The sequence below is a fragment of the Lepidochelys kempii genome, chromosome 1 (genome assembly GCF_965140265.1).
Source record: "Lepidochelys kempii isolate rLepKem1 chromosome 1, rLepKem1.hap2, whole genome shotgun sequence".
Taxonomy (NCBI): domain Eukaryota; kingdom Metazoa; phylum Chordata; order Testudines; family Cheloniidae; genus Lepidochelys; species Lepidochelys kempii.
The window spans coordinates 327,362,487-327,387,356 of NC_133256.1; the positions used below are offsets into that span (position 1 = coordinate 327,362,487).

Genomic DNA, 24,870 nt, shown 5'->3' on the forward strand with positions numbered 1-24,870 from the left:
CCAAATCTACCACATGCCAAGTGGCACCTTACTCTGTGAGTAGTCACACTGATTGCAATGGGAATAGTCACAAAATAAGGGAAGGGGGCAGCAGAACTGGGCTAATTTCATTGGTGTTACCAGTTCTGCATTTTGGTTCTTTTTCAGATTCTAATGTTAGCTGTAGTTTTCACAGATCTTGGAAAAATTTAATATGGCATCAGTGTTAATTATTAGCTACAATCTATCAATAGTAAATTATGCACTAAATCATTTTTTTTTTAAATGGTCCTCCTCCAGACATATTTCTCGACCTTTCCACAAAGATTCAGATGAGTTTTAGCAATTGTGAAGTTGGTTTTCTTCAGTACTATATCATAACTGTACTGGTCCTGTAAGGTAGGCTCCATGGCCAGCACTGCCAAGCTCCAGCTTTCTACTTAGTACTGAAGCATGCTGGGAGTGCTAGCTGGGGGGGACAGTTTGGAACTGTAAGCTACCACTGCAAGGCATGCTAGGAAAGACAAAGGGTATATAAATAGCTATCTTCCCTCATAACAGGAAGAGATGGAAACAAAAGAGGAGCTGTTGGTCTGCCCAATTACCAGTCTGGAGCTGAGCCCAGTAGCTGGAAAAGGAATCCCAGAAATGGAATGGAAGTTTTGGGAACACTGCCACAGGCCAGCTGTAGAGAGGATGTGACCTCAAAAGAAAACTAAGGAAAGTTGGTTTTATTTGGATGGGGACATTGTATCCCCCAGGAAGGGTGGTTTAGTCTATATTTGGTTCTCCAGCCAAACCGCTCCCAACGGGAAGGGACCTGTGACCGTGTTAAACTTCTTGTCTGGCTTCACCATACCAGGGAAGGAGATGAAGGAGGGGAAAGCTCTCAGGAGGGTCTGAAGATCATATGTGACACCGCTTCCTCCCCTTTACCTTCACATAAATCAGGTTACAACAACAGGTACATGAATTCAAGTCATACAGTGCAAAGATGCATGCAATGCCAAATGAAGTTAATGTACTAATAAACCAAATTTTAGACACACACGTTGACAAATGAGACAAAAAAAATACTGTGATCCACTTACTTTAATCCTGTGTCTCTTAAAGAGATGTCCAGGGATGCTTCAAGCTGTTAACCCAAAAATCAGAACACACCTACATTATTCAGTATTTAAGGTTGGTTTTGCAGATAAAGGATCAATCGGGCTCATTCACTCTTCATCCAACTCACCAATTTCACAAAGGAAAACGTGGATTCATCAACCACCACTCGATCCTTTTAAGTCATTCAAGAACTCAGAAAATAGTTCCCCCTCCCAGTAGAGGTTTTATACAATTATGGAATGGGATGCTTGTGTCAAGCCAGTGTAAACGTTTAATGTCTTTGTACGCCTAACTAAGGCAAGTTTTATATTTTAAAAACAACTTAAAATGTGTGTCGTGGGGATGCCATACTGTCTTTATATGAGAAGAACATCAAAACAGCTGAGCTCCAAGGCAGCAACGCTACATGGATTTGAAGTAAAGCAGGGCAGGGAGTCATGCTCCGGGCTCATCAGCCCTCAGTCTGCCTTTTAATTTGCAGTGCACTGTGGGCAAAATTCACTCCCACACAGAAGCCTCACATATGATCCCCTAGAGACCCACTTACCCAAACCTTTAGCTGGGATGCATCCACTTCCACGTGTCAGGGCACCCACGCGTCTGGGCACCCACGCAGGCCCCAAGCACCAACATGAATTTCAGGCTTTGTCACAAAGACTCCAACCCAGATACCTACAGGGTGCCCTCAACACTCAGTGACATATAGACTCAATCCTGTTTCCATCGAAGTCAATGGGAGCAGGAGCAGGCCTTCATTTCTCCATTTACTGGTAATTTGATTGGCAAGTGCTGCTTAATTCCACTGGTCTAAAATTAGAGTAATTCCATGAACTGCAGTGGGATTACACAGCTATTCTAGATGGTTTAAATAGTACTTGGTCCTGCGAGGAATGCGGGGACTGGATTAGATGACCTCTGAAGGTCCCTTCCAGTCCTACGATTATATGTTAATCCAAAATCAGTGGAGTGACTCGAATAGATTTAGATTAGAATCTGGTCATTACATTTTGAAGAACGTTTCCAAGGTTTGTGGTTTTATATAATAATTCATGCTAATAAAAATATCAAATACAAATACTTGGGAATAAACATAATTATCATCCCTTGAAATATATAGCTAAATCCCTCCTCAGACTAGCTATATGACAACAAGTTTATATCTATGACTTACTATTAAATTAAAGTTTTCATCAGGATAAAACTGGACACATTTTAAGATATTCCTTGATTCCTAAAATTAAGAGAGAGACTTTTATTATAATAATCGAGCCACATCACGCAGACTGAGAGATGGTTGGAAAGTCCATCATTCAGCCCTGTTTGCTAACATGCATAGGGCAACAAGTGAATGAGAAAAGGCAAAAACCATACACTAAACCCTCAAATAGCACTCCCCAGCACACATGCTTCCTTCTTGTCCCAGATCAGTTGTCTATCTTCTGTCTAGAATTGGTTACGGTCTTGTGCAATCCCCGGTCACACTCCTTTGTCACACGCAGAGAGCCACTAGAAGGTTACATAACCTTCTGCTCCACAGAGACTAAAGCTATTGAGAACAGTATCTTATTTTGCAAAACTCCAAAGGGCCTCTCACAAAAAGTAGAACAGAGATGAGCTCTTCATTATATATTACACTTCCCATCCTTTCTGAAATACTCCACCTAATTTCAGTGCATCAAAAAGATGAAACAAACTAGCACTGAAAGTCCATTTTTGTTCATGCATAACTTAGGCTAAGTTTGGCTATTCACATTAGTCAGAATGAGAAACAGTTTGAAACTTTCTAGCAAAGAACCATGTCCTCAGTTGGTGCATATGGTCTATGCTTTCTTACATCTATATGCCCTAGCTTGCAATCGATATTCTCTCATAATTTGGCAAGCCCATATTCCTAGGGCACATGTGCTAGCTATAACAGGTTTAGATTATCACACACATCAGCACTACCTTTAAAAAAAAATCTCTCTGTTTCCCTGGGAAGCACTGACATCATATCTCACTGCAAATACTCATATGTAAACAATAGCATGGAAAGTTGAATTTAGGCCTCTAGTTTTCATTACCCTACTCTTCTTACTACCCAAAATAATCCAACTCACACCATTATTACTGGCTTTTAAACTCAAACTTTCATATTAGAAAAATGAAAAAGAAATGAAAACACACAGAGATTCAATTTTTTCCCACCTTTGGAACAATGTAGAAGAGTCTTTGTTCTGTCATATCCCATTGTGCCCAAATGAAATCATCTGCAACTCTGTCTCTTGGCAGCTGGCCTGAGTTTTGAATCACCTGAAGGGAAGGATTTAAAAAATGAGCTGAACACTATAGGTCAAATACTCTTCTGTAATGAAGATGATGAACAACTCAGGCTTTCAAAAGATAAACAGCAGCACACAGAACAGCCTGATAGTTTTAATATTTCCAAGTAGCTTAATGTCCTATTTGCTCATTTCACAGGAGTCTCTGTAAACCAGAGGGTCTGGCACTTTGCAGAGGCAGTATGTTCAGTTCAGGAGAAATATTTGCTAGTTCCCAAGGAAGTTCCAGCTAATATTTTCTAGATTGGCACAGAGTTGGGAGAAGAAGGGAAACCACAAAGAACAACTTACCCACCCAAGTCCCTTGAAGGTGGGGAGGGAGAATAGATGGCAAGCTTAGTCCCAGAGAAGGGGAGAGAAATGGGATGCGAGATGCTTTTGAACTGACTGCAACTATCTTTATTAGCCAGTGAAGGAGGAAAGTTGCTAGTTCCAAAGAGAGTCTTGTCCCCTCTTTCCAAACACATGATGAATGAGGAGGGAAGAGGCTAAAATAGTGGGAAATGATTAGGACCATCTAAGTTTACCCTTGGCAGATGCAGCAGGACGTCATTTCAAGTAACAGTTAAACAGTTTATTTGACAGAAACTGGCATAGACTAAGGGCCTGATTTTCAGTTACTCTAAAGCTCTTTTCCCTACTCTTACAGGTTTGTTTTTTAAATTGCACCCACCTTAAAACACCTTTTCACCGCTGGAGTAGCGTGAAAGGCCTTACAGTAACAGAGAATAAGGACTTGTAGGTTTGGAGGGGAAAAATTTATTTGCCACAATTAAATGAATCATGGTTTTCATGATACAGCATAGATTCATAGACACTAAGGTCAGAAGGGACCAATTCAATCATCTAGTCTGACCTCCTGCACAACGCAGGCCACAGAATTTCACCCACCCACTCCTCCGAAAAACCTCTCACCTATCTGAGCTATTGAAGTCCTCAAATTGTGGTTTAAAGACTTCAAGGAGCAGAGAATCCTCCAGCAAGTGACCCGTGCCCCATGCTACAGAGGAAGGTGAAAAAGCCCCAGGGCCTCTTCCATTCTGCCCTGGAGGAAAATTCCTTCCCGACCCCAAATGTGGCGATCAGCTAAACCCTGAGCATATGGGCAAGATTCACCAGCCAGATACTACAGAAAATTCTTTCCTGGGTAACTCAGGTCCACCCCATCTAACATCCCATCACAGGCCATTAGGCCTATTTATCATGAATATTTAATTACCAAAATCATGTTATTCCATCACACCATCTCCTCCATAAACTTATCGAGTTTAATCTTAAAGCCAGATAGATCTTTTGCCCCCACTGCTTCCCTTGGAAGGCTATTCCAAAACTTCACTCCTCTGATGGTTAGAAACCTTCGTCTAATTTCAAGTCTAAACTTCCTGGTGGCCAGTTTATATCCATTTGTTCTTGTGTCCACATTGGTACTGAGTTTAAATAATTCCTCTCCCTCTCCAGTATTTATCCCTCTGATATATTTATAGAGAGCAATCATATCTCCCCTTAACCTTCTTTTAGTTAGGCTGAACAAGCCAAGCTCCTTGAGTCTCCTTTCATAAGACAAGTTTTCCATTCCTCGGATCATCCTAGTGGCCCTTCTCTGTACCCGTTCCAGTTTGATTCATCCTTCTTAAACATGGGAGACCAGAACTGCACACAGTATTCCAGGTGAGGTCTCACCAGTGCCTTGTATAATGGTACTAAAACCTCCTTATCCCTACTGGAAATTCCTCTCCTGATGCATCCCAAGACCACATTAGCTTTTTTTCCACAGCCATATCACATTGGAGGCTCATAGTCATCCTATGATCAACCAATATTCCAAGGTCCTTCTCCTCTTCAGTTACTTCTAATTGATGCGTCCCTATTTTATAACTAAAATTCTTGTTATTAATCCCTAAATGCATAACCTTACACTACTCACTATTAAATTTCATCCTATTTCTATTACTCCAATTTACAAGGTCATCCAGATCCTCCTGTATGATATCCCTGTTCTTCTCTAAATTGGCAATACCTCCCAGCTTTGTATCATCCGCAAACTTTATTAGCACACTCCCACTTTTTGTGCCGAGGTCAGTAATAAAAAGATTAAATAAGATTGGTCCCAAAATTGATCCTTGAGGAACTCCACTGGTAACCTCCCTCCAGCCTGACAGTTCACCTTTCAGTAGGACCCGTTGTAGTCTCCCCTTTAACTAAATTCCTTATCCACCTTTCAATGTTCATACTGAGCCCCATCTTTTCCAAATTTAACTAATAATTCCTCATGTGGCACGGTACCAAACGCCTTACTGAAATCTAGGTAAATTAGATCCACTGCGTTTCCTTTGTCTAAAAAATCTGTTACTTTCTCAAAGAAGGAGATCAGGTTGGTTTGGCACGATCTACTTTTTGTAATACCATGTTGTATTTTGTCCCATTTACCATTGACTTCAATATCCTTAACTACTTTCTCCTTCAAATTTTTTTCCAAGAACTTGCATACTACAGATGTCAAACTAACAGGCCTACAGTTACCCGGATCACTGTTTTTCCCTTTCTTAAATACAACAACTGCATTAGATTGTCTCTGATTATTGCATTTCATTTTAAATAGGACACACACTAGTGGATTTGTATAGTCTTCTAATAATGGCACCACTGATTAATGTTGCTACTAGCAATTATAATAAGGATTCATATCATATGTTATAAATACAGGGGAATGAATAATTCAAAGCGTTCACATCACCACTTTCAAACTGAATTTTAGATGCATCATTTGGTTTTGTTGCTACTTCATGCATTCTTCATACAGATCATCTTTCTAAACTCTCCTCCATGTCAGAGTCTTCGAACACAAGGGTGAGGGAAAGCCCTTTCTTATCAGGCAAGATATTTAGGCTTTGGGGAAGCTGTGAAGCTCTAAACATACCCTTTGATTAGGTCAAGTTCATAGACTTAAGGAGAAGGCAATGAGAGGACTAACTTTCCTATAAGTTACACAGTATCTGGTTGAATAACCTATTATACTATCTGTACATTTATTAACATAGCTTTCACAGTTGTAGCCACAGTTTAAAGCATTACCAAAACAATGACTTAGAAAGGTCAGAAAAATCACAATAGAAAACTGGTTACAAGAATAGTCTTCCTCTAGTTTTTCCAATAAAAGCTTCAAAAGAAAGTTGATTTCTTACCACTTTGTGGTGATCTTCTGTGACAACATGAATGTGAAATTGTTCAATATCTTTAAAATTAGAAATGTTGAAATTCAATTTTTTAAAATATGTTAATATGGTTAGCAAAACAATTTAACCACCTAGCACTGAAAAGTTGTGAGCTGCCATATTAGTATCAAGAAAAATTAACTCCTCGCATAATAGTTAATCTGAATAATAGGCTAAATCTTACAGTCCTTACTCAGGCAAAACTTCCATCAAAATAATTGAGATTTTCCCTGAGTAAGGGCTACAAGATATGGTTGCTTATGGGCAATGCATTAGCTAATCAAAAATAAAATAAGAACACAGTAAAGACTGGCCATTCCTCCAATATTGGGGAAAAAAATCTTATTAAAATACACCTTTGTTGGAATAGCATCTGTAATATTACTACTGGCCGAGACCTTTCTTATTTCTATATTGGCTTTTATGGAAGGGACAAATAAGTAAATAAAAATGGATATTGAAGTCAAATTGGCAATATTGTTCTAGTTTACAGTGTTTCAAAATAATAGGATGTCCATGTTTAACCAGAAAAGCAGTATATATTCAAAATATTAACTCAAATACTTACATTTATCTTCTGAAATTAGTAAGAGATGGCTTTCTGGAAAAGGATTTCTGTTTGCAACTGGATAGAGAAACTGTAAAAGGAAATTATGTAAAAATGATGGTCAAGAGACTTTGTTGCTAAAGCTAATCTAAGCTGTTTATAATTTTTAAGAGATTTATTTGACAGTGGAATAACTTTTGTATACAGACTGCCACACTGACAATCCTCCATAAACAACAGCAGTGTTACTACAGATGAAAATCATCATCATTTGCTATGAATACAATCTTAGAAAGATTCAATATAGATAAAACAGACAGTTCAAACCAAAGGCATAGTCTACTTATAGTGTACTAAGTATTAGGAAAGCATAATGTATCTCAGTTACATAATGCAATATTTTTGCATGGGTAACATGAAACAGGTACTTTTAAATTCCCCTGCTTTTTCACTTTAAAGTAATAAATGAAAAGTTACAGTCAGATTAGTTGAACCATTTACCTGTACTCTGATACAGGTATCCACAGCCTTTAGGACTCTTACATTATTAACTGGGTGAATTTCAATGACCAAGGTCAAACACTTAGATACTGCAAAAAGAACACAAGTTTCAAACTATATTAATCTGTTTTATAAAGTTTTGTTCTACAAAATAAGGGATACAAGCAAAAGTAGTGTTGCAAAATCCCAATAACAGTGTTAGTTTTACCTTCACAATTAAAAATAAGCTACTTTTGGTACCTGGCTGCAGTAGCTGATTTACTCTTTCTTCCTTTGTTGACTGAAGAAAACTGACTGCTACTTAACAAAAAACAAAATATGTATATTCACTATTTCATCTTAGTGAACATTTCCAAATATCAAATCACATAAAAATCTCACGGAAGAAAATTCATCACTGAACCAAACTTTAAAGAAACACCACAACAGATACTGTAGATCCATTAGACATGCAGAAACTTAAGAAGTGGTCAGTTTGTTTAAAAAGAAAAAAGCAGTCACAGTAATCACATTGTCACCTAGATATTCTAGTGACAGATGTATTAAAAATGCAGAGAAGGAGATTGTCATGAGCTGCTTCTGAGTAAAATATTTCTTATTATTTCTAGATTGAAATTTATCCAGATTAGTAAAATAAAAACTTTTATCATGACATCGTATAATTTTAATGAGATAAAGACGACACTTACCTAGTAACGTCTTTTCATTGTTGATCGAACAACTGATTATGTGTAGATCTTTTTCAAAGGTATACAGATGCTATTGAGAAATAAATTTCGAGTGAACTACACAATGTGGCTTGTTTTGTTTCACTCACTTAATACAAACTATTTTTAAAGTCTCTACTCCTTAGGAAAAACAACACTGATCAGTATTTCTTCAAAGTGTTTCTTTAAACAAACATTCCAAAGGCCAGAAGAACTATATTCTGATGCTATGTTTTAGCACTCTCCTCCACCCTTTATGCGTTGCTTTTTTTCGTTAGGCCTCCAATCTGCCAGTAGATCTACACAGGCAAACCCTTAAGTCAGCATGAAACCCCAATGATTTCAACACAGCTCTGCACAGGCCACCCACATGGATCCAAATGCAGGACTGTACAATCTTCTTTTCTAGGACCATGTCTTCATATACACGTGGCAGCACACAGCACCTTGTGGGTGCACATGTAATACAAGTAACAAAATAAATAATTGCTTTTTAGTAGGGCTGTCAATTAATTGCAGTTAACTCATGCGATTAACTAAAAAAAATTAACTGCAATTAAAAATTAATCGTGATTAATCACACTGTTAAACAATATAATACCAATTGAAATTTATTAAATATTTTTGGATGTTTTTCTACATTTTTAAACATATTGATTTCTATTCCAACACAGAATACAAAGTGTACAGTGCTCACTTTATATTATTATTTTTATTACAAATATTTTCACTGTAAAAATGATAAAAGAAATAGTATTTTTCAATTCACCTCATACAAGTACTGTAGTGCAATCTCTTTATCATGAAAGTGCAACTTTTTACAAATGTAGATTTTTTTTGGTTACATACCTGCACTCAAAAACAAAACAATGTAAAACTTTAGAGCCCACAAGTCTACTCAGTTTACATTTACAGGAAATACTGCTGACTGCTTCTTATTTACAATGTCATCTGAAAGTGAGAACAGGCATTCGCATGGCACTTTTGTAGCCGGCGTTCCAAGGTATTTATGTGCCAGATATGCTAAACACTCATATGCTCCTTCATGCTTTGGCCACCATTCCAGAAAACATGCTTCCATGCCGATGATGCTTGTTAAAAAAATGTGTTAAATTTGTGACTGAACTCGAGAGAGAATCGTACGTCTCCTGCTCTGTTTTACCCGCATTCTGCCATATATATTTCATTTTATAGGAGTCTCGGATGATGACCCAACACGTTTGTTTTAAGAACACTTTCACAGCAGATTTGACAAAATCCATAGAAGGTACCAATGTGAGATTTCTAAGGGTAGATACAGCACTCGACCCAAGGTTTAAGAATCTGAAGTGCCTTCCAAAATCTCAGAGGGACAAGGTGTGGAGAATGCTTTCAGATGTCATAAAAGAGCAACACTCCAATGCGGAAACTACAGAACCCAAACCACCAAAAAGAAAATCAACTTTCTACTGGTGGCATCTGACTCAGATGATTAAAATGAACATGCATTGGTCCGCTCTGCCTTGGATCATTATCGAGCAGAACCCGTCATCAGCATAGATGCATGTATTCTGGAATGGTGGCTGAAGCATGAAGGGAACATATGAATCTTTACCACATCTGGCACATAAATATCTTGAGATGCCAGCTACAACACTGCCTTGCAAATGTCTACTCTCTCTTTCAGGTGACACTGTAAATAAGACGTGGGCTGCATTATCTCCTGCAAATCGTAACCAAATTTGTTTGTCTAAGCCAGTGGTCCCCAACCTTTCTGTTGCAATAGCATATTCATGTTCCCAGAAGAGTTTGGTGGGCACCGGATGACCTGCCGCCAAAATGCCGCCGAGAAGCAGCGTGTTCGAGAAGCGCCGCTGCCGAAATGCCGCCGAGAAGCAGCGTCATCGAGAAGCAGCGGCATTTCGGCGGCGATGCTTCTTGGCGTTGCTGCTTCTGGGCGGCATTTCGGCGGCCAGTTGTCCAGCGGGCGTGCTCCTCAGCAGCGGGTTGTCCAGCGGAAGCACTCCCTTGTCAGTCAGTTGTCCCAACGGGCACCATGTTGGGGACCACTAGTCTAAGCAATTGGCTGAAGTAGGACTGAGTGGACTTGTAGGTTCTAAAATTTTACATTGTTTTGTTTTTGAATGAAGTTATTTTTTGTACATAGTTCTACATTTGTAAGTTCAACTTTCATTATAAAGAGATTGCACTCCAGTACTTGTATTAGGTGAACTGAAATATATTATTTCTTTTGTTTTTTTACAGTGCAAATATTTGTAATCAAAAATAAATATAAAGTGAGCACTGTGCGCTTTGTATTCTGTGTTGCAACTGAAATCAAAATATTTGAAAATGGAGAAGACATCCAAAAATATTTAAATAAATGGTATTCCATTATTGTTTAATCACACGATTAATCACGATTAATTTTTTAATCGCTTGACAGCCCTATTTTTTAGGGAACATGTTTAATTAGGCTTTTTTAAAAGACTCATGAGTGTTCGTATTTGCCTGACACCGTATAAAATAAGTCAGATTGCTGTGCAGACAGGTTGCTACAAAACGTTGTTTGAATGCTTTACGCTGGGGTGTGGAAAGGTCACAACAGCAACTTTTATTTAAAAACAAATGCTTCAGACAGACCTAAGAGAGTCATTTTTAGGGCATCAAAATCTAGAAAGCAGAGATATTCTCCTTTCTAGATCTACATGTGGCATTAGCCTTACCTCATTTTGTTTATTAAGAGGATCATATAATCCAATGCAGGTATTTCTCCCACTTCCCTGTAAATTAAATTAAATAACTATCAGTTTATCTAGATTTACGTAGACATTTGTTAAACATTGTTTTCTCTTTTCCAGCGTTACTCCCCTCTTCTCTCCTATCACCAATTCTTTCCATTCCCGTTCACTCCCATCCATTTTCTGGCCTTTGGTTTCATACGTATTGCTCTATGACTTCAACTCCAAAAAAGGGGTGTGAGAAAATGGGGGGGGGGGGGAATTGATGTGTGTTGTTTTTTAGACCAGTTACATGTGACAACTGATCAACCCCACCACCCACAACTGAATCTGCATCCCCATATAAGCTGAAATTCATTTCTCTACTTCACTGAAGCTCTATGCAGGCTCCCCGCTCAACCTCCACAAGAGCAGGGTGGCAATGAAGCAATATCTTGGCACACTCTGTGCACCATGGAAGTGGATTTTGTGCTGGCCCTCTGTGGGATATTTTGGGGTAGGATGCACCAGATCTGGGGGATCTGCAATTATATGGATCCAGTGGCTAAAAACTTCACATCTGGACGCAGAGAGATTGCCACATAGCCCAGTGACCTACTTGCAGTTGGAGGAAGAGTGTAGCCCCTACCCTGCCTATCAAGACAAACGCTAAAAAGATTTCACAAGCTGTTTAAAAGCTCCAGATTGTCAACACAATTATTGACAGTCTACTGCCTTGTAAAAAACAAACACTATCTACAGCTGATTTATATAAAGATGTACTGGTTATTGTTTACACTACTTCTGAACACAAACAGATTAAACTGTTTCCTTTTCAATGGACAAGACTCTTTATGGTTTTCCATGCTTTAGGTTTTCCAGATCTATTTCCATTTTTGGCCTCTGACTGGCAGCAAATTGTTGCATTTCCATTTTCAGTTGGAAGCTACTGTCACTCTCAAAGCGTGCATAAAGTTCCCAGACTAATAAGGCTACATCTAGGTATGCAACCTTGCACTCATCAGACAACAATCGTGGAGTCTGCTCAATACAATAAACACCACTGTTTTTAACAACAGAGCATGAGAAAAAGGACCTGTAGTCGTTTGAAAAATTACTGCACCCTGTTTTGTGAAGTAGACATAGGACCCTTCTGTTTTTGTTGTTGTGGTAATAAACACTGATAAATTCCCAGGAAAAATTAAATAAAATAAAAACTAAACATGATGAAAATCAGTGCAAAAAACTATTCATAATTTTTCTGGGTAAATACTGGGGTTTATTTTGGTAAATGGAAAGACGGGAAAGTATTCAACAGATGAACAGAATTCAAAGCATTAATCAACATGATTTGCTGCAGAATCAAAATAGAACTCAAAACATAATGCCACCTCTGAGTTTAAGAAAACACCACATCTCTAATCTCCAAATAATACTTTTCATTTGAATAAACAGTTTACTGTTGTAGACCTAGAACTATTAGCCTATAAATATTTACATTTAATAATTGGACCGCACCATTTGCCGCACATACACTTAACTTCATCCTTTTCTCCTGGTTTTGTTTTTTTTAAAACTTTCAAATACTTCCTTGTGTTCTAAAACAGATTTTCATTTCCTTCCTATTTTAGTGTGTAAAATCTTTAAACTGTTATCTGCTAACAGCTTGAAATGTGTATGTGGTGGGTGTGAGATTCATCAGGAAGTTCAGATTCACATGCACTTCAGAGTTTGCATGCGTGCCTATTTGTTTAATGTGTGTATCTTCTAAACTAATACTTTAACAGGCAGCTTTGCATATACACACACAGACTAACGTATTATCCTAATACATAGATCTCATGCAATGTATTGTATTTTCCTAAAAAAACCAAGTTATTTTTATATAGTTGAATGATACAAAAGTAGGGTGAAATCAGAAAAAAAATGAATACTTTTTGTGACACCCAGAAATTTTTCAGTAAAAATCGGTTTAAACTGAAAATGAAGGGGCTTAAGTACATATAAGGCCTGATCATGCATTCTCTTAGGTTTCTATACCTGCTGCCACAACAGCTCTCGACAACAAAACTCTTCTATGCTCCTATTTTATTTAAAAAAACCGCACGTGCTTAAGTTCCACCGACTTAAAATGAATCAACAGGACCAAATTGCGACCTTCCTGACTTCAGTGGGAGCAGGAGCAGGCCCCTATAATCCGGCATTTTCTGTACTTTGCTAAGAAAAATGTATTTCATAAAAATGGGAATCACAGTCGTAATAAGCAATCAATCTAAGTTCCACATCAGGTCTATGCATGTGCTAGCATATTGTTACCAAGTCCACTTACAGGATTCCTACACTGCTTTTCAGGGCAGAAGTGATTACCCTGTGACTAATAAGCTGTTTTTTTAACAGGTATGGGACAACTGTATATGCCAGGAATGACAAAGGCTACGTTTTTTCTAATCTCAACATTTTATAATTTTTGTAAAAGTTTGAAAATAAGGTCCATCCTCCTCCTTCCACTGATCATACACACAATACATTTGGTCTTTTTGCACTTGGCAGATACAGATGGTTTTCCAATTATGTTTAATGGGACAGAAGCCAAAATAGTTCAGTATCATTTACATCCTTGTTTGTGCACAAGCCTTGCTGATAATGTCAGTATGAACATGAAGTGCTCTGACAATTGTCAGAGTTAACTGCTGCTAGAGAGCCAGTAGGAAGGACACATGTTTACGTGTGTCTCACAGAAATGGTGGCTCACTGATTAATATAGTTTACAGTGGTTATTTAAAATAAATCTAAAGACTAAATTGTCTTGGACAACACAATAAGATCTGCAGTTAACCAACACCAGTATGCAGTAATGAAGTTATTTCTCCACAGTTAATATAGGGAAGAACAAGGAAACCTGCAGATACTGGGTTAACCATATCTATTGATCTTGAATAAAATGAGAATGCTTTTCGATATCATTTCTGTATATTAACAGAGTAGAAACATGAAAAAATACGCATCATTCAGAAGACATTCTTCACCAGTTTGCAACAGTTTTACGGTAGGTCAAAAATGGGACTTTAACTACTTAACAGTTACCCACACATACAGTAAAGTTTAGATAAATTCAAGACCCTGTCCCTTCCTGCACAAAAAGAAGAAAGTCATAAAAAGATCAGCAGATGGAAACGTTTTGCCATACACAACAGAACAAAGTAGATAAGCAGTACATTTGTTATCAGTCAATCAAATAAGTTACTGCAGAACAAAAATCACCTTAGGTGGAATCCTGCCTCCCTTAAGGTCAACAGCAGAAACTCCACTTGCCTATCAGTGGAGCCAGCATTTCACACTTGAGGCTTAAAAATGGTCCATTTTCCAAGCTTTAACAATTTGATGCAAAAAGCATCTTATGTGGAGGATGAAATTTATACTTTTTGTACATAGCTCCAACTTCTGGAGAAAAAAGTTAGCACACTCAAGGGTCTGGGATAATTCAAACCCCCATCATGCAATTGCACCAGCATGGATGGACACAACCCTGCATGGAATCTCAATAACTTCAGTAGGAATCTATCTGGGCATTAAGGCCTGCACGGATCCCACAGCAGGTTAGACACCTTATTTGTGTGTCTCACACAGACAGCACTCCTCTCTCTAGGAGAAGGATGCATTTTTTTTTTTTAAAACATACAACATATGACCAGCCCTCAAATTTGCCCAGTGGTGAAAATACTCCAAGGAGTACTCTCCACTCCAGTAACAGGTTTTAAAACTTAAAACCCAAACAAAACATATATGTGGCCTTCCCACGGGAGCAAAGCTCCAGATGCTGGTTCTGTAGGAGACTGACCTAGCAGGGGGAAGGTCAGCCTACTTTGGTGAGACAGGAGGACTGGGGAATTAACAAAAAACATGTTCTTCAGGACAGAGTTCACAGCAGTCTGGGAGGTGGAAACCTCATGCAAAAGTGTTCTCCACTCTGCTACACCCAGTTTTCAGGATCTCTCGTCTGCCCCGCTACCACCACCTGGCACCACGCAGCCTGCAGAGGTTACCTCAGCCCTAGGAAATGTAACAAGCTGGGGACAGGAAGGCAAACACGCTGAGCAAGCTCAGTGAATCGTGCTGTTTCTCCCAAGAGCCTGGCTGCCATATGAAGTGATAGGGCTGGCCAGTCTGCAGCCCTGGAATGCTTAATGCAACATTCCATACATGCTAGAAAGAAGGCACTTTCCCCTTACAAACAAAAACTGGCCTCCTCAGGTCTGTGGTGCCCTGAAGATTAGCTGTCAACAGCTGCACAGATGAACTTTGCATGGATCAGAGTAAAATATTAACAGATTTTTGTGTAATACAAAAACCTGGTATTTCACGAAACTAAAATATTAAAAACAAACAAACGATAAACAAAGGGAGCTTTGTTAATACTGCTGGATGATGCATAAAGGCCCCATAACTCCCCTTGGTGTCCTCATGCAAAGGAGAGCCTACATCCACAAGAAAAGGGAATTCTGCTCCCCTGCAGCCTCTTCCTTCCCCCATCCTTGTGGAAGTCCTGCTGGATGCTCTGTAGAGTTTCAGCTCTGCTGTTTGGAGTTGGCAAGTCAAAGAATAAGAGGCATCCCTTGCAACGCAGTGCCATCGAAGTGCTGCCCTGCAGCCTGTGCCCCCAGCAGATCCCCTAAAATCCACATGAAACTGGGTGGGTACTAATAGATTTTGCTAACTGAACCCCAACTTCTTCCAAAGAGGGGGAATCGTCCCCAAGCCAATTGGAGATTCTCACAATGCCACAAGATTTAATACTGAGTGTTTCTTCTTCCTTACATGCACTAGGGAGAACAGAGCCCTAAATGTAGGCTTTTGAAGTCGAAGTGACTGTAGCTCTGAAGGATACTAAACTAGTTAAAGATACTTCATAGTTCATGACAACTACAAATATAAGCAGGGTTTAAAATTACACAAAACACAGCATGAGGAGGGTTTTTTACCATTAAAAAAGTTTAAAGATGTCACTTATACAGAACTAAGTTTAAGTGAAATAGCTCTGCTTGAATTCAGTAGATTCTGTCTTTCTTGAGCAACTCAGCTCTCAGGGTGGAAGAATGTGCTGTTTATGAAGAATTTGTCTAAGTAATGGCTGTTCGTTCAGGATGAAATCCTGGCAGCAGTGAAGTCAATGGCAAAACTCCAATGGACTCGAATGGAGCCAGAATTTCACTCTCAGTCCCTTCAGCCTTGCCCCAAGGAAAAAACAGTTTTGTAAGTAACCTAAAAGGCATCTAAAACTTGTAATCGATCAAATTACAGGTTTTAAATCCCAATGAAAAGAAACATAAAATGCAAGTATTAGATTAAATTAGACAAATTATTACTTTCTGGTATATCTGAACAGACTTCTATGCTGTAGACTCACCTTCCAGGTATAAATAATTTTTCCATTTCTTTCAACATTTACTATGTACGGATTTGCTGCACTCTTCTCAAAAGTGTCTGAAATAAGAAGTATTAAAGGCATAAAACACTCATTTGGATTAATTCATTGTAGAACTTATGTAGGTTTAAAACAAATCAGCATTAGTCTTACATCTGCAAAAACACTTAAATGAAGGCCTTTCTACAGCGTATTGTGCGCATGAAAAAATTCCTCTCTTCTTGAGGAAGATAGTATAGTACGCAGGCTTCTATTTAATCCTGAATGAAACTTCAAATGAGATGTAATGAGTTTTAAAACTTACAGAAAAGGAGCTCAGTTTCTAAACACTCCCCACTCACCCACCCAATAACATGGAAACCATGTTTGAATTAACAGTTCTAATTGCCATAGTAATGGAATTCAACCATCTCCTTGCAAAATTTCAAGATCAACTCCTATTTTCCATTAGGATTCTAAATAAGGTGTTTGGATTCATTGTATGCTGCTGACAGCAGATCAGTTTCAGCCCATTCTATTAAATGCATACAGGACTTTAGAAGTTAAGTAATGGCTATGCACTGCAAGGTCTCAAACTGCAATTCTCAGAGCACCGGCTGGTGGTCAACACAGAGGTAGAACCAGCACCACGACGCCCGTCACCTTGTTTCCAACTGCTTCTCCAGGCAACTCAGAGAAGTACCGGGAAACGAGGCAGTGCCATTCTAGCTGCCTCCTCCACAGGCCACTTCCACATAACGAGCAGGGTAAGAAACAGAATTTTCCCTTCGTGACCAGAGCCACCAGGAAGTTATGCAGCCAGGCAGTACACACTGGGGCAGCGGTTCTCAGATTTATTTGATCACACCTTCTTCTTTCTGTCTGTATTAGTGTCACCCCAGCTGGGGCACCTGGCTAGCAGCCACCACTCTCCGGCCACCCAGCTCTGAAGGCAGCATTGACACCAGCAGCAGCAAAGGAGTAAGGATGGCCTGGCATGGCGTGGTCCTGCCACCCTTATTTCTGTGCTGCTGCTGGCGGCGGCACTGCCTTCAGAGCTGGGCGCTCAGCCAGCTGCTGCTGCTGCTGCTCTCTGGCCCCCCAGCTCTGAAGGTGTGCAGTAAGGTTTTTTTCCCCCTAAATCTTTTCATGCCCCCCTCCAGCACACATTCCACACATCCGAGTTTAAGAACCGCTGCACCGGGGTACCTGGAAACTAAGCCGCACAAGGGCACGTGCAAGGATCCCATGTGTCAGGGAACCATAAATAAGAGAGTGGGGGTAGAGGAGGGAGAGAATCATCAGAAAGCCACGATGGACATGAAGGGCAAAGAGAAGGACCAGGCAGCAGGGAAGCCCAAAACAAAAGGAAATAGCATGTGTATGTCAAAAAGGACAAATCTCATATCACATTAAAGACAATAAAAAGACATGCCTTCCTTATGCCACTTTTCTAGCAGCTGTGGTTGCTAAAGGGTTGTTGCATCACAAATCGGATCTTGATTGGGAAAGGAAATGTAGTCCATAACAAGAACATTTGATGGCTTCATTTTAATCATTGTATGGTAGTTTGTAACAGCAATGTGGTTCAGAAAGTGGGAATGGAAAAAATCTTCAAGATTCCAGTTAGGTTATTAGCTGGGTTTGACACTAATAACTTTGTGGCTATCACTAAAGACTGGTAGAGAGTGCGCCTCCTCCTTATAGTCACGTATTTTTATACCATAAACTGGCTTGTGCTAACACAATTAGTAATGAAAAGAACACCTCCTTTGTTTTATTTATTACTGTTAGGATCAATTAAATTCAGAACACTGGCATTTTGTTCCTGGGGAACAAGGGGGAAATCCTGGCTTTCTTTACACTAATAGATTCATCACTTTCCACAGCTGTCAGATCACTCAAAGTCAATTACAACAGCATTACACCAGAGATGATCACCCAATAGTAGCCCAGAAGATCTGTCATTATCCCTGCGAATGACACTATACCCTACATTGATATTAATGGAAATTTCATTGGATTCACCTACTTTTACTAATCCTGAAAGTTTAGAGAACAGTCTCCAAACAAATCCTTTTCCACATAGGAGACTCCCTCAAGGCAGAATTCACTCCAACATAGGGGGCCCACACAATACCCTCTGTACCACAGGGCCTCCTCATCAGTCCAGGATGAAGAGGAGGGAGGACATGTTGAAGGAGCTACACACCACAAAGGTGATTGTCCTGCCACCCTTACTAAGCCAGCACAGACTGAGCATTTGGAGTGGACTGGGGAAGTGATCATTAAATCTGCACTTGAAAGATCTAGTGGCCAAAAACCCAAGAGCACAAAGAACAATAGCCAATATCCCAGTCCACAGACTAGAATAGCAGGCAAGCAACCACACAGCCTGCCTGCATGTCGAGGGTGAATACTGTCCCATCAACCCACAGGCGCTGACTTCCCCTCTTTCCCATGGGTGCTCGATTCCCACTCTGTCCCCGGACCTGACCCCACTCCACCCCTTCCTCTTCCCACCCCTTCCCTGCCCTGCATTCTGAAACTTGCTTGAAGTCTCCTTTATACGGATGGCCATTTGTGACTCTCCAGCAGGTTACCACCACCACCAGATTCAGAATAGCCAGGAAGACTTTGTTCAAATATTGCACAGTTTTAATACATAGCAAGAAGTGCTGCTTGTCTTCTGAACACTCACATGACTGGGCTAAACAAAAATAAGTCCAGATTTCCTTCATAAACAGTTGAAAAAAAATATTTTCATGTGTTTATTTTAAAAAGTTTAATTTCTTTAGTTCTGACCAATGTTTTACAAACACAATGCTTCTACTAGGTAGGACCTATAATTGGAGATATATCAGTTTGTGAACACAACATACGTGATTGCTAAGTTCAGCATCACACAAGATATTTTTGTCCAAAATCCAGTGATTTGAGCCCTAATACTGACAAAACTTATATGGATGCTTAATGTCATTCCTATGAGTTGTCCCATGAGAATAAAGTTAAACATGCGTGTGAGACTTTACAAGATAGCTCTGTTGAGCATGAAACTGTAGCAACAGGAGCTGAACCCGAGATAGTTTAATAGTAGTTTAACTAATAGGCTACAACGCCCTGGGTGCCTAGACACAAAAATAATTTATTTTTAAAAGGTAGAAAAGTCACTATGTGAACAGAAGTTGAAATGTTAAACAGTAACATCAGATGGGTTTATTCTAAAAATGACTGTTTTTTTGCATTTTTAAAAAGGCCGTGCATGGCCTGCATCGGTCTTAAACAAGATGGTCAGTGCCATGTCCACACTATAGGACGTATTCATATCACAGTAAACCACTCCAGTATATAATGATAGATGATAATAATAATACCTAACGTACGTGGAATACTTTTCCACTACAGACTTTGGGGTAGGAGGGAAGGTAAGGAATTTATTTTTAAAATAATGGGAACTTTCCTATTTACCTTTGGTTTTGTATAAACTTGTTTGGGGCTAAATCAATCTGACACACCCCTTTATAGTGCAACAATACATACACAGTTGATTTTTTTGAATTGCGTATCTTGCCAAAAGGTCTCCAAATAGACATTCAGAATTTAGTACCTATACTAGCATCTCTCTCTACCAGGATTAGGGCCCTACCAAATTCATGACCATGAAAAACGCATCATGGACTGTGAAATCGGGTCTCCCCCTGTGAATTCTAGTTTTTTGTGTGCTTTTACCCTTTACCAGGGATCTCAAACTCAAATCATAGAATCATAGAATATCAGGGTTGGAAGGGACCCCAGAAGGTCATCTAGTCCAACCCCCTGCTCAAAGCAGGACCAATTCCCAGTTAAATCATCCCAGCCAGGGCTTTGTCAAGCCTGACCTTAAAAACCTCTAAGGAAGGAGATTCTACCACCTCCCTAGGTAACGCATTCCAGTGTTTCACCACCCTCTTAGTGAAAAAGTTTTTCCTAATATCCAATCTAAACCTCCCCCACTGCAACTTGAGACCATTACTCCTCGTTCTGTCATCTGCTACCATTGAGAACAGTCTAGAGCCATCCTCTTTGGAACCCCCTTTCAGGTAGTTGAAAGCAGCTATCAAATCCCCCCTCATGCTTCTCTTCTGCAGGCTAAACAATCCCAGCTCCCTCAGCCTCTCCTCATAACTCATGTGTTCCAGTCCCCTAATCATTTTTGTTGCCCTTCGCTGGACTCTCTCCAATTTATCCACATCCTTCTTGAAGTGTGGGGCCCAAAACTGGACACAGTACTCCAGATGAGGCCTCACCAATGTCGAATAGAGGGGAACGATCACGTCCCTCGATCTGCTCGCTATGCCCCTACTTATACATCCCAAAATGCCATTGGCCTTCTTGGCAACAAGGGCACACTGCTGACTCATATCCAGCTTCTCGTCCACTGTCACCCCTAGGTCCTTTTCCGCAGAACTGCTGCCTAGCCATTCGGTCCCTAGTCTGTAGCTGTGCATTGGGTTCTTCCGTCCTAAGTGCAGGACCCTGCACTTATCCTTATTGAACCTCATCAGATTCCTTTTGGCCCAATCTTCCAATTGGTCTAGGTCCTTCTGTATCCTATCCCTCCCCTCCAGCGTATCTACCACTCCTCCCAGTTTAGTATCATCCGCAAATTTGCTGAGAGTGCAATCCACACCATCCTCCAGATCATTTATGAAGATATTGAATAAAACCGGCCCCAGGACCGACCCTTGGGGCACTCCACTTGATACCGGCTGCCAACTAGACATGGAGCCATTGATCACTACCCGTTGAGCCCGACAATCTAGCCAGCTTTCTACCCACCTTATAGTGCATTCATCCAGCCCATACTTCCTTAACTTGCTGACAAGAATACTATGGGAGACCGTGTCAAAAGCTTTGCTAAAGTCAAGAAACAATACATCCACTGCTTTCCCTTCATCCACAGAACCAGTAATCTCATCATAAAAGGCGATTAGATTAGTCAGGCATGACCTTCCCTTGGTGAATCCATGCTGGCTGTTCCTGATCACTTTCCTCTCATGCAAGTGCTTCAGGATTGAATCACCATGAGGGCCACATGAGGACTAATACGTTGGCCCGAGGGCTGCATCACTGACACCTTTTAATACAAAAGCCTCCCCCCTGCCCCAGCCCCACCCAGCCCCACCCCACTCCACCCCTTCCATGAGGCCCCACCCCTGCCCCACCTCTTCCCAGCCCCTATTCCAACCCCTTCCCCAAATCCCAGCCCCAGCCCCACCTCTTCTCCGCCTCCTCCCCTGAGCACACCGCATCCCCGCTCCTTCCCCCTCCCTCATGAAAAGTCCTAAGTGCTGCCAAACAGCTGTTTGGCAGCGGGAAGCACTGGGAGGTAGGCAGAGGAGCGGAGCGGGGCGGTGAGCTCGGGGGGGCGGAGGCGGGGGGCAGGGGAGCTTGGCTGCCGGTGGAGTCGGCGCCTATGGTGGGCCATAGGAAATAACTCTGTGGGCCACGTGTTTGAGACCCCTACCCTATACTTTGCAGATTTCACAGGAGAGATCAGTGTTTCTCAAATTGGGAGTCCTGACCCAAAGGGAGTTGCGTGGGAGGGGTCGCAAGGTTATTGTAGGGGGGGAAATCGCATTATTGCCACCCTCACTTCTGCGCTGCCTTCAGAGCTGGGCAGCTGGAGAGCAGCAGCTGTTAATTGAGGGCCCAGCTCTGCAGCCAGCAGTGCAGAAATAAGGGGGCATTACCATACCATGCCAGCCTTATTTCTGTGCTGCTGCTGGCAGTGGCTCTGCCTTCAGAGCTCAGCTCTCAGCCAGCAGCCGCTGCTCTCCAGCTGCCCAGCTCTGAAGGAAGGACCATGGCCAGCAGCAGCGCAGAAGTAAGAGTAGCAATACCGCAAGCCCCACTATAATAATCTTGTGAGCCCCCCACAACTCCTTTTTGGGTGTGGACCCCTACAATTATAACACCGTGAAATTTCAGATTTAAATATCTGAAATCATGAAATTTACTATTTTAAAAATCCTATGACCATGAAATTGACCAAAATGGACAATTTAATAGGGCCCTAAAGATGATGATTTTTATGCTATTTCCCTCTGCTTTTCTAAACTGAGTCTTCTGTAGTTTTTAAAAAACAGAATTGAACCAGTTACTTCACAGGTGGGGTGGGGGGGAACCACTGTGCCAAAAGTCCACTGGGTTTATTTATTGCTTCTCAACTCCCACACCACCCAACAGAATAATTTAGCAATCACCTATTGTTGTGGCATCTAACCATTAATTTAATTTCAATTAGCATTCATTTACAAGATTGATTAAAGTTTTTTGTTTTTTTAAAGGGGAGGTTACTGGGGGAAAGTACTGAACCAAATTTTTGGAGAAATGGGGAGTGAGAGAGGAAAGTTTTGTGAAAGAAAGGGATAACATCTAGCATACATGATAGTAGTCTGTTAGTAGGAAGTTAAATCTACATAGGTTATTTCCTGTTGTCATATAAAATTGTTTCACTTTGAACATTCTTTGCCAAATTCATCTCTGATGCATGAGTGACTTTAGTGGAGAGCTAAGGATGAATTTGGCTCACATTTCAAAGTAGTTGCTTTTAAATACACATACTTTAGAATAACCTGTTTAATGTTATATTTGTTTTTAGACTCAATGATATTTACTCAAGGAGTTCGCAGCTCTTGGCATGTCACCTTCAGTGCAGTCTGCATCTCATGTTTGTAACAGAACCATTTTCACTTCCCTGCCATAACAGATGAAACTCCCCGATTCTCCATTTTTAAAAAATAAATAAAATGTCACCATCTAAAATATAAACTCACAACATACGGAATAACTTTGCAATTTGCATCACTTTTAAAGTGGACATTTAGACAGTGTACTTACATAAATAATGAGTGGACTGGATTCTGCACATGCCTTTAATGGCATTTGAACATGGTGTAAATCGGTCCAGCATTAGGCCCAGCAATCTTTGTAACTGGCAGCCAAGGAGCACACATATGGGAAAACCATAACATATATCAAGGCAGACAGGTATTTCTAGATACTTTTTGGCAATGGTTCACATATCATGCTCCCGGCACCTGACTAAGCCATGCCAAAAAGAGACACTACTTCACTCATTTAGGCCCAAGTTTAAACACACCTAGGCTCTTTTGACATGGTCACCGCTCAGCACATAAATAGTATGTTGTTGTTATTACTGCCATAAACTAAACTAAGGTGCCGATTCATAAAAAATTAGATTTCAGCCAGCTCGGCTTTGACCCAGCAAGGACATTAAAATCACATCGTGTCAAACTTCTTCCCCCTCCCTTTGTGTTATGTCCCATTTTAAGAAGGGGGGGGGAGGCTGTGGGGATGTTTAAAGGGCCGGGTAACCATCCATATGCGCACACACTGCAGAAGCCAGGGCCACATCTGGGAGGGCGAGGGCACTTGCCTTACAGGTGAGCCGAGGACAAGACAGACATGGCTAGCAGGGGTGGGGGCGACCCTACAGAAACCAAGCCTGCGTGGGCGGCAGGGAAAGCGCCTCCCCCAGCATCAGCGTTACCTAGAGCCGCTGCCGGACCTTGCGCCAAGAGCCACGGCACCACATCGCTCTGGGGATCAAACTCGGCGCTCAGCTGGAGCAGCATCCCGCCGGTGCCGGTGCCGCCCTCCTGGCCCCTGGCTGCAGGGGGAGGCGCGGGGCAGACTCGCAAGAGCCCGGGTCCTGGAGGGGCCGGCGCACCGGCCTCCCCGCTCCCGTGCAGCTGGGCTTGCGCCGCCCCTGTGGCCCCGGGAGCCGGCGGCGTGGGCGGGGCGGGGCGCGACGCTTCCACCCTCCTCCGCCTTCAGGCCGCTGCTTTCCCTTCTGCCCGGGCGCGGCCGCGCTGGGAGGAGCCCGGCCGCGCTGGGAGGAGCCCAGCCCCGCCGGGAGCTGCTCCAAGCGGCAGCCTACTGGGTGCCGGGGATGTCATTCAGCTCCCGGCGGCTTGGAGTGGCTGGGCGCGCTGCTCCCACAGGCTGCAGCAAGAGGGGAGGCTGCGCTGAGCAGAGGCCTGGGGTTGCACGCTGCGCTGCAGGCCGGCCGGCCGGCCGGCCGGTGATGTTTCGTCGGCCCGGGCTTTCACCGGGCTGGGGGGGAGGCGGGCGGTTTGTTGGTGGTGCTTTACGCAGACTGCTGAGAAATGGTCCGTCCCTGCCTGCTGGTGATAAGTAATTGGTAATAAGATAAACGCTGGAGGTTGGCAGTGGGACAAAACCAACCCCCAGATCCAACGCCTCCAAACTCGGGGGAATGTTGGCTTCTGGTCCAGCTCCGCTGCCCTTCGTGGCTCTAAAGCCTTCCAGGAGCCTGTAATGAGGGTATCACAACCTAGTGGTGTCAGCAGTAGGTGCGTGGGCGG

At 41.6% G+C, this 24,870-nt stretch overlaps 1 protein-coding gene across 5 annotated transcripts in view; it reads right to left on the minus strand.

The window, feature by feature from the left end:
- Positions 1–24,302, minus strand: part of GSAP (gamma-secretase activating protein) — a 62,715-nt gene extending 38,413 nt beyond the window's left edge. For 4 of the 5 annotated variants that reach the window (XM_073328567.1, XM_073328568.1, XM_073328564.1 and 1 more), the window contains exons 1-11: positions 24,033–24,302; positions 16,481–16,557; positions 11,083–11,139; positions 8,360–8,429; positions 7,911–7,970; positions 7,671–7,759; positions 7,191–7,260; positions 6,593–6,642; positions 3,277–3,381; positions 2,261–2,320; positions 1,071–1,114 (exon numbers count right to left, since the gene is read on the minus strand). In XM_073328567.1, coding sequence (XP_073184668.1) covers positions 1,071–1,114; positions 2,261–2,320; positions 3,277–3,381; positions 6,593–6,642; positions 7,191–7,260; positions 7,671–7,759; positions 7,911–7,970; positions 8,360–8,429; positions 11,083–11,139; positions 16,481–16,557; positions 24,033–24,117 — 767 coding nt within the window. In that variant the 5' untranslated portion in view covers positions 24,118–24,302. The remainder of the gene's footprint in view (positions 1–1,070; positions 1,115–2,260; positions 2,321–3,276; positions 3,382–6,592; positions 6,643–7,190; positions 7,261–7,670; positions 7,760–7,910; positions 7,971–8,359; positions 8,430–11,082; positions 11,140–16,480; positions 16,558–24,032) is intronic. The other variant, XM_073328566.1, reaches the window with a different exon arrangement.
- Between the last annotated feature and the right edge of the window lie 568 nt (positions 24,303–24,870).